The sequence below is a fragment of the Cibotium barometz genome, chromosome 38 (genome assembly GCF_041138505.1).
Source record: "Cibotium barometz isolate CiBa-2024 chromosome 38, ASM4113850v1, whole genome shotgun sequence".
In the NCBI taxonomy this organism is placed as follows: domain Eukaryota; kingdom Viridiplantae; phylum Streptophyta; class Polypodiopsida; order Cyatheales; family Cibotiaceae; genus Cibotium; species Cibotium barometz.
Window position 1 is genome coordinate 39,894,320 of NC_141083.1, and position 9,803 is coordinate 39,904,122.

General features: G+C 38.7%; 1 protein-coding gene across 1 annotated transcript; it reads right to left on the reverse strand.

The window, feature by feature from the left end:
• Positions 1 to 1,371: 1,371 nt before the first annotated feature.
• LOC147616705 (succinate dehydrogenase [ubiquinone] iron-sulfur subunit 1, mitochondrial-like) lies at positions 1,372 to 4,016 on the reverse strand. Its single transcript, XM_086777780.1, has 2 exons — positions 3,220 to 4,016; positions 1,372 to 1,757 (listed from the first exon to the last, which is right to left on the reverse strand). The coding sequence occupies exons 1-2, from the start codon at positions 3,888 to 3,890 to the stop codon at positions 1,580 to 1,582; spliced, it is 849 nt and encodes a 282-aa protein (XP_086633906.1). The 5' UTR covers positions 3,891 to 4,016; the 3' UTR covers positions 1,372 to 1,579.
• Positions 4,017 to 9,803: the final 5,787 nt, after the last annotated feature.

Below are 9,803 nucleotides of genomic sequence, written 5' to 3' on the forward strand. Positions count from 1 at the left end.
TCAATCTCGAAGAGCAAGGGTCCTGTCAAAAATCAGGCCTAGGACTCCGACTCACAGCACTTGAGACCAACCTATATATATATATACCTAGATGAATCCAAGAACATGCCCAAATTCACCTTCTTCTAGGAATTTGCATTCCCTGCTAACGTCATCAGTGCCCAATAGTGGGTGCAGAACTCGGTATCAAAAAATGCTCACACACACGCACATAAGAGCATATATTCACACAAAGCCCTTCGTACTGAGTTTCTGTCAAACCGCTAGAGATGCAGGGCAAACTCAACCATAATGAAGCCTGGCACTAAGGGAAGTACCAAATAGAAAGAATTAGTACACCAAATAAGTAGTTGATAGGGCAAATCCACCGCTAAAGATAGAAAGAATAAGCACAATACTAACTCGCCTATATAGTTTGAAGCTTTTCTATGTACTTAACAATAAAAAGATATGTTGTGTTATCTAGCCTAGATGTCCTCTCAGGTGCATGGATCACATGTGATCCGCTGGCTTGGCCATGCCATTGTACAGAGTTTCTATCTAGCAATCATGTTTGGATCTATTTATTTCACAAGGCATTCCTACAACTGCTGTGAAAGCTGTCCTCATGTTGCACTATCATAGCTTCACAATTTCTGGTGACCACAAAAGCTCAGCAGCTTATTATGTAGAGCACCATGAACAAGAAAGCAGCTATTCTAATGGGGTGCTACATCACTCCATCAAAACAACATACACCAACATTTCTGCTTGTAGTGTGTCCTTGCAGCAGCCAGTTACTAACAAAATGGCACATTAGTTTATAATCATCTATCACTAATTAGTACAGATAAGCCTCTACAGCATATTAGTGAAGAAACCCCTCCCGCTGTTATCTATGACAGCACTGACCACCTGCATTTCAATTGGCAAAACATACTATCAATTTCAAATAAAGCTGAAGTTTATGATATTCTTTCATTGTACTAGGCAATGACTTTTAAGGCAACCGTAGATGGGTGCTTCCCTCCTTGGAGCTTACCAAGCAAGAGATTGATACCTTACAGATCAATTGAACTCACAATCGTTCTACTTACACAGAAATTAAGAGAAATCAATGCACTACGCGATTGACACCTTACAGATCAATTGAACTCACAATCTTCCGCTTCAGTTACACTTGCTCAGAAACTGAGAGAAATCAATGCACTTGAAAAGGAAGGTCACACATAATATTTCTCAAACAAACCAGTTCACAAATTTTTGGCCATGATAGCAGCAATAAAGACGGATGCGAGACAAACCCATGCATGCACATGTGAGAAGAGACAGAACTTTGAAAATTACAATAAAGCGTAACAATGTAACAAATTCTTCAGACACTAAGCAAGAGACACCAAGAGACACATTGTCATAAAATGCAACATTGAAAACAATTCTTCATATGCCAAGCAAAGTAAGAGTCTTCCTAGTATTATTACAGTTTACATAAGGACTGATCAATTTATGTTGACACTCAGCATAAACTTCTTGTAGACATCCAAAGATAATGCACTAGGCCATCCAGGCGCTCATTTAAATTTTAAGAGGCTATTTGAAATCATGAAGGTCGAGTGACCTGCAACTTCTTTATTTTGGCTATCTGCATGCCAGGATTCAAGCCCTTGGGGCAAGCACGTGCGCAATTCATGATTGTGTGGCAACGATAAAGCTTGAACTCATCATCGATCGCTTGCAAACGCTCGTTCGTGTATTCATCACGGCTATCAGCTATCCACCTGTAATTCATGATTTAGACACAACCAAACCAAAAGCCAAGAAGTAAGGTCTTAAAGTAGCCCTTTCAACTTGAGAGGTCTGAAGATTAGAGCTTATGTGCAATAATATCACCAGGCAATGAAGACAGCATAGCTATAAGTACTGAATATAATACCCTCTCAACAACTATTGAAAGTTCAGATAAAACACAAAAACAGTATATTTTTGTTCAGAAGGTTTTTGGAATTATGAGACTTGCATCTTTAGCAAGCAGTTATCAGCATTCAAGTGTTCCAACGAATATGGACAATCCCAACCAATGGAGGGCATGGAGATAGGATGCACCTTTTGCAGACTTGCCCACAAAGGCTGGGTATCACTCTAAAAGTGTCATATGAAAGATTGTCCAACTCCTACTTCTAGCAGCCCTAGCTCAAGAGTCACCCTATGCATGTGCACTCCAACTCAAAGCACATTACCTGTGCAGCAGAACGAGTTGTCTCGGAATTTAAAAAAGCGCACAAACAATGCAGAAGTTTTTAAAAAATGACCTTTAATACCTTTTCTTATGCTGAAGCGGGGGATCAGGTCCATCTAAAAAGATAGTAAGTAATTGCCACTGGCTATGGGCTGTAAACAGCGCCAAAATGCCTGCCCAAACCTGCACCTTACCTGCCCATGCGTTCTCTGCTGATTTCCTGGGCAATTGATATCCACCGTGCTCTTTCTATCCCCATCCTACACATTCTCATGGGTCTTTGCCTCTGGGCAGTGAAATCTTACATCCTAGGCCGATACCTGACCCCCTAAACATTCATTGTCAGGTGCATCACGCATGTGAGTGCCACGTGGACATGCTTCCTGCTTGCAGTTGCCTTCTAGGCAAAGTACGTGGCAAAGTATGAACTGAAGAGCATTGTGAAACCGTATAAAAGAGTAGATTAGTCTTCATTCTAGGCATCTCATCACATCTCATTCTTGCACACATACATGATAGATACAACGATTGGAAGCAGTCCTCAGCCATTACAGCAGCAAGTTATCTTGTATGCATCAGCAGGATATCATCCAAGATCCAACTTCATCATTGTAGATACCATGTTTTGCACTATACAGTAGACTACGTCTATCTATCCTTCTCTATTTTGTCTTGCTTAGTTTTGATTACTTGCTGCAATCCTTTTTTTTCAAGGAGACGTCATGGTTTGAACTCACTGTCTCTTCGATAGGTCTGACCGTGAGCTAGCCACTCAAGCAAAAGCGGCCCTCGCTGTGATGGCTGCTCGCTACGTGTTGCAATTTTGGGCTGCAATATAGGAAAAACTAACCGGCATGGTTCTACAAAGTGTTATAGTGAATGTTTTTCTCTTTTCTTCACCAGTAGAAGAGGAGAAAGGAAATGGTGCGCTGAGAGAAAGGTGGGACTCAGAACTCTTATTTTAGGAATTGGATTTAAAAAAGGAGAGAAAACCATACGCATACCTGTGTGCATGAAGGAGAGCTGCAGGGCCGAGATACTTCTCGGGGTTCCACCAATAGCTAGGGCACGATGTGCTGCAACAGGCGCAGAGGATGCACTCATACATGCCATCGAGCTTGGCACGATCCTTCTTCGACTGTAGGTGCTCCTTACCAGGTTCAGGAGGGGGGTTCTTAGTCTTAAGCCATGGCTCCACACTCTTGTACTGGTTGTAGAAGTTGGTCATATCCACAACCAGGTCCTTGACAACAAACATGTGAGGAAGGGGGGAGATAGGGGTTTCCTGCGCAGGGTTGGGGTCGATTTTGGTAAGACAGGCGAGGCCGTTGCAACCATTGATGTTCATGGCACAAGAGCCGCAGATCCCTTCACGGCAGGACCTCCTGAAGGTAAGGCTAGGGTCTACTTCATTCTTGATCTTGATGAGAGCATCCAGTACCATGGGGCCGCATTCGTTGGTGTCGATGGTGTATGTATGCATGTAGGGTTTCTCCCCATTGTCTGGGTTCCACCTGTAGATGGAGAATTTTTTAGGGTTTGAGCGCTTTGTCGCTGGCGTAGAACTGTTTGCTGCAGCGTCTGTTGGAGAGGTTGTAGAGGTTGCTCTGATGAAGAATGTATTAGGGTTTCTGCTCCTGCGCGTCAAGGGGGCAAGCCTGGTGCAAAATGACATTTCTGCTGCAGGAGAAGCAATGAAACTTGGTGTTGTTCCCTTCTCGCAGAGATGCTGTTTCAGACACGAGATCGCAGACAATGCATCTAGGGTTCGACTCAACGCGTGCGCGGCTCGCACTTGGACACGTGTCAAAAGTGAAGGACATGACCATGTGATCCATGTCCTATGGACCTTTTAGTAATGACAAATATTATATATCGAATTCATATAGTCTTTTTTTTTCTTTTTTTCTTTTTGTTGGAAGGTGGATTTGGGCATGCTGGATGGGCACAAGCTCAACTGGTAGAGCGGTCAGGTTCCACGATGAGGACCCGGGTTGATCCCTAGGGACTACACAACGACGGCAAAGTCTTTTTTTCTTATACCCCTAGAGTTTGTAACTCTTGAAAACCTTCTCTTTCTATTAAGGTTAACCTTCCCTTTTTATTTTCAAGGTTAATTCTCAAATATTTCCATTCGCTTGACATGAAACTTGAGACACTCCAAGCCTTTAAGGGCCTATCTCAAAAATCCTGCATAGTATAGATTTTCCTAATGCAAGCTAATCTAATAATGACAACTAGGCATCTATATGTGTTGAAGAGACATAGAACTCAGGAACTACATTGAAAACTTGCAAGGCGGCAAACTTCACCTCTTATTTTAAAAATGCATCTTTCCTTCTCTTTCTTGGCACTTCTCACGTGAAGGTCGCATGAGTCTAACTTGCCTCTATCTCTAGCAGTATTTTAAAAATGCATCTTTCCTTCTCTTTCTTGGCACTTCTCACGTGAAGGTCGCATGAGTCTAACTTGCCTCTATCTCTAGCAGTATTCTCTATGCAATATTTTCATAGCATTCGTCCATGTCAAGGGAAATACTCAAGATGTAAACTTTGAGAAGTTTATACACTTTGCCATCTACAAGGATTTTTATTTTCTCCTTTTTTTATTCTTTTGCAAAGCTCAAAAATCTCTAAATGTAGTGAAGAAATCAAATTAAAGGCTGAAGAAATCACATATATTTAGGTGTTTATGTTGCAAGTGTCTTTTGAGAAATTGTAAAAAAATTAGGACAATAGAATTGATTTTTATGAGTTATTTATCTCGCCCCTTTTGTAATTCTCTTTTGATTTTCTTTTCTTTCATATAAAACAAATTTGGGTTATTGTATAGTATGGTAAAGGCAAGGAATAGCTAGTGATAGCTTATGAACCTTGAAGTTATATTACATTATCAAGTGGAGTTAAAGTTTACATGAAGGGCACCTGTATATAGAGCCCTAAGGGTCAATTAAAGGGCACCTATAGAAAGAGCCTTCAAAGATGTCATGACAAGAAGACCCACCTATCAAAACACAAGCATGCCTACAAGGATCTATTTAAACACATAGGCATGCTCGCAAGCTTAGTTGGCAAATTTTGATAAAATCACTTAAAAGCAACAACTTGGGTGTTGCCTCATAGATCTTTTTGAATAAGAAAGGACACACGTAGAATTTCCACATATCATAATAATCAAGCTTCTCGATGAAGGAAATTCCATGATAACAAGTGAAGGCTTCACAATATGTACCTTTGGGTAACATCTTATGTCAGTCATAATATTGTGTGCATAACTCCTCGGGTTGGGATTACATGAGGTAACCTTGTCTAGTCTAAGGCATAAACAAAGAAAAAGCTAAAACTTTTGTGGTACATTGCAATCTTTCTCCTTCTTTCAATAATTTAAATGAGCTTTCAATAATGTCCCCTTGCTCTTTTTTGCATTAGCTAAGAAAGTAGCAAATGTTGTTGTGATGTTGTGGCATTAGTGTTGGACAGGCTGAAGGGCTCATATTTGGGTGCTAAAAGTTGCATCTCTTCACTCCTCTCCACCTTCTCCCATAATAACACGTGCTTTTTGAGCCTTGTCCTTAAATCAAAACTATTGCCAAAAAGATTAAGCATGATATGAGACCCTGTTTCAGCCTAGTGGCATTTTTCTCTTAGTTGGAGGGATATAATAATTAAATAAATAGTCCAATGGTATTTGGCAAGAAAGTGTAAGTTTAGATGCAACTCAATGTGGTGAACCTATTAGAAGGGACAGCTCGAGAATGAAAGGTTAGATGCAAAAGATATAGTATTATCATGGGAGTGAGATTTTTCAGAATATTTTATCATGGGAATGAACCCAATTAATTATGTGTGATGCATGGTTCATGTGTGAAGCATGGTAGTGAATGATTTCTATTTGCTAGAATTATTTTTGTGAGTGATTCCAAAGTAATGGTGATCTAACATTGTGGACTATGTTAAGTATAGATCATGAGTTCGAGACGACCAAGGTGGACATTGGACGAGATTATCTAGCCAAGCACATGTGTGCTAAATATTTAATTTTGTATGGTTTGGCCCATTGTACATATGTTGGGCAAGGTTTATTTTCTATGAGATGCTTTAAAAGCATCGGACTAAGGTTCAATTTTGTAAAAGCCCAATTTTGGAAAAGCTATGTTATTTATGGCTCCAAGGGCTAAATTTATTAATATGATTTAAATACCGCGTGTGGGAGTGGAGCCACACACGTCGGGGGGGAGATTGCACCCAATCTTGTGTTCTTTGATTTTTATGCTCTTGATTTATGCTATGATGTTATGGTTTATTTTTTAATTTGTGGAATAATCTAATCTCCATCTACAATGGCTTGTAACAATGGTATCAGAGCACGGCAAATTCAAGAATTGAATTTGGATCATGGAGATTTGAAGAAAATCAAGAAATTGATTTTTACTCAAAGGTTATTGGCTTGGAGAAAATTTGAATTCTTTTCAACAAATTCAAAATACTTGCACAAGAAGAGTAGAATTTGCAGCAAGGGTACAAAGGCTTTGGACAAGGGCAGAGTTCATTCAAAAATCCAAGAGATAAAGAAGAGAAGGTGTGGAAGACCTTTGGGCAAAAGAAGACATGGCTATGTGAATTTTGTACACCCTTGGATGTGATTGAAAATCAAGGGCAAGGAAAGAAAACATGGCTATGTGAATTTTGTACACCCTTGGATGTGATTGAAAATCAAGGGCAAGGAAAGAAGGTGGAAAACCATTAGTGCATTTGCAGAAACCACCCTCTTTAAGCAAAAGAGGTTTTCATGGATTCTCAACCTTTTCTTGATCTGTCTGTACGGATGAAACTGGCATGAGAAGGAGGCTTTGGTCCAATTTTTGGATTGTTAAGCCAATGGAAACATCCCATATTTATAATGATGGTGTGGAGGGCTCTTAATTTTATATTCTCTATTTTTTAATTATTAAAAGCTGAAGCGCAGCTTGGAAGAATGAAAGCCAAAATTTTAATTTATTTTTTTAAAATTATTTTTTCTCCTTTCCCTCCATGATTCGGTTGTCGGATTGCTATTATCTTCAATGTGCTTCAATTCTCCACGATGGTGGACTGTTATTATCTCCATATGCTTCGATTCACGTTGCGTGCTGTGTGGAATCCGACTTTAGGTGTCATTTAACAAGCCGATTGGATGAAGCTTATTACAAAGCTTTGAATAAAGCTTAAATTTAAAAGCTTTAATCATTTTTAAAAAAGCTTAATTGATAAGCTTATACAAGCTTTATATTTCTCAAACCCAAAAGCTTTTAAGATATCAAAAGAAGAAAGGAAGTTCATCTATTGGGGAAAATTCAAAATTTTCAAGATTGCAGAAAATTTTCAGAAATATTCTTTTTTGGAAGCTACAACAAATATTGTGGGCATTATTTTTTTAACGAAATTTTTGGGAAAAAAATTCGAAGCGGTTTTGAACGAGTTGTTTTCCGAATTGTCAACATCAAAGCATTACTGGATTATTATTCTTATTCTTCGTGGGACACCGTCAACTTCGAGCGCTTCAACAAGTCTTCTTTCGAAATATACAGGAGTCAGATAATTTGCTACCTATTCTATTTTATTTCTGTATTTTCATAATATTTTACTTGTTTCTTTTACAATGGCAATCTATCCACAACCACCTACTATCCAAGATCAAGTAAATGCACTTCAAGCTCAGTTGTTGAGTGAGAAGAGGCAATTTCGCATTCAACCTTTAAACTCTAACACCTCATTTAAAACACTTTCTTCAAATTATTCTCTTTTCAACCTTTAAACTCTAACACCTCATTTAAAACACTTTCTTCAAATTATTCTCTTTTCAAATAAGGTTAACCAGGGGTCTGTAAAAGATACTTATGTTGGTGTGTGTGAGAGATATTTGTATTGGTATCTGTGAGAGATACTTGTATTAATGTATATGAAAGATACTCTTTTGATGGCCGACGGATAATCTAAGTGATATTTATTTGTGACGGATAATTCTAGTATTGAGAGGGATTTTATTTGTGATGGATATTATATCTTGACTCTCTTCACTTGCTAATTAAATATGCAACTGACCTAAACAAGAGTGAATGTTATGGTATTTAATTTATTATTGGGTGATCCAATAAGTGAAAAGAATATCTTGGGTGACCCAAGTGTGATTAATTTGGTTGTGAGCGAATCCAACCAACTGTGACATGTGTGATGCATGTAAGAAATGTATGAGTTTGACTGTGAGTGAATCCAGTCAATTCTTTTGAATGAATTCTTGATGAGGGTGACCCTACTTGGTTGTGAGTGAGTCTAACCAGCTGTGACATGTGTGAGACGTGTGGTATACTTTTGAATACGTGTGACGTGTATGAAAACATTGTGAGTGAATCCAATGTACGAGTTTGATTGTGAGTGAATCCAATCAACTCTTTTGAATCCAATGTACGAGTTTGATTGTGAGTGAATCCAATGTACGAGTTTGATTGTGAGTGAATCCAATCAACTCTTTTGAATTAATTCTTGATGATGAGGGTGACCCTAGTTGGTTGTGAGTGAGTCCAACCAGTTGTTACACGTGTGAGACGTGTGGTATACTTTTTAAATATGTGTGATGCGTATGAAAACAGCGTATGAAAACATTGTGAGTGAATCCAATGTAGGATTTTGATTGTGAGTGAGTCCGATCAACTCTAAGACACGTGAGACGTATGTAAAGGTTCTGTGAATTTGATCGTGAGTGAATCCGATCAGATTTAAGACACGTGTGACGTGTGTAAAGGTTCTGTGAATTTGATCGTGAGTGAATCCGATCAGTTTTAAGACACGTGTGAGGATATGTGGGAGTGAATCCACTTAAATACATAATGACATTGTGAGTGAATCCACTTAAATACATAATGACATTGTGAGTGAATCCAATGTGGGAATAATTAATGTGTTTGATCACTCACGTGTGCTGATAGTTACAACCGAGGACGATTGTTTTCTCAAACGAGAGACATTACGAAATTTTGGAGGTCATTTGTAGGGCCTTGTAAGAAAATCATCGATTCTTATTTTCTCTCTCTAGAAAAAATCTTGAAATGTTAAAATAAAGAGAATGTAAAAGTCATAAAAGTGAAGTCTCTAGCTAGAGAGGTAAATCTTCTCCTAGGTGGTCGTCATAAAGTTCATTAGAATCTTCTTTGTTGAAATGATACATTCGAAACTGTAAGAATAAAGTTAGTTCAGGAGGATGTTATTGCATGGAAGATAGTTTGGAGGGAATGAGAACCTTCATCTCAAATTTCAAAAGACAAATGCAAGCCTTCTCTCACCATAGCGAGTCATATTCTTTCACTTTGCCTCATATCCAACTTACTCATTTCTAGAACACTTCAATGGAGAACAACCATGTACACACTCATTTTATTGAAGAGTCTAATCATGAAAGAATTAAGAGAAAGTACCATCTGCACATTGATCTAGATAGTGAGTATGCGCCCATTCAAAAATGCAGAAGTGATCAACTATTGCTCTCATCAGATGTCAAAGATCATATGAGGTTATCGGGGAAGCAACACATAGATCTTTGGTGTGATGGCTCCATC

What these genes read in the sequence shown, in the direction of transcription:
- LOC147616705 (XM_086777780.1), bottom strand. Translation starts at nt 3,890, where the DNA reads ATGTCATTTTGCACCAGGCTTGCCCCCTTGACGCGCAGGAGCAGAAAC. An exon ending in GCTCTCCTTCATGCACACAG is followed by an intron (nt 1,758 to 3,219) that starts GTATGCGTATGG and finishes CATGAATTACAG; the next exon opens with GTGGATAGCTGATAGCCGTG.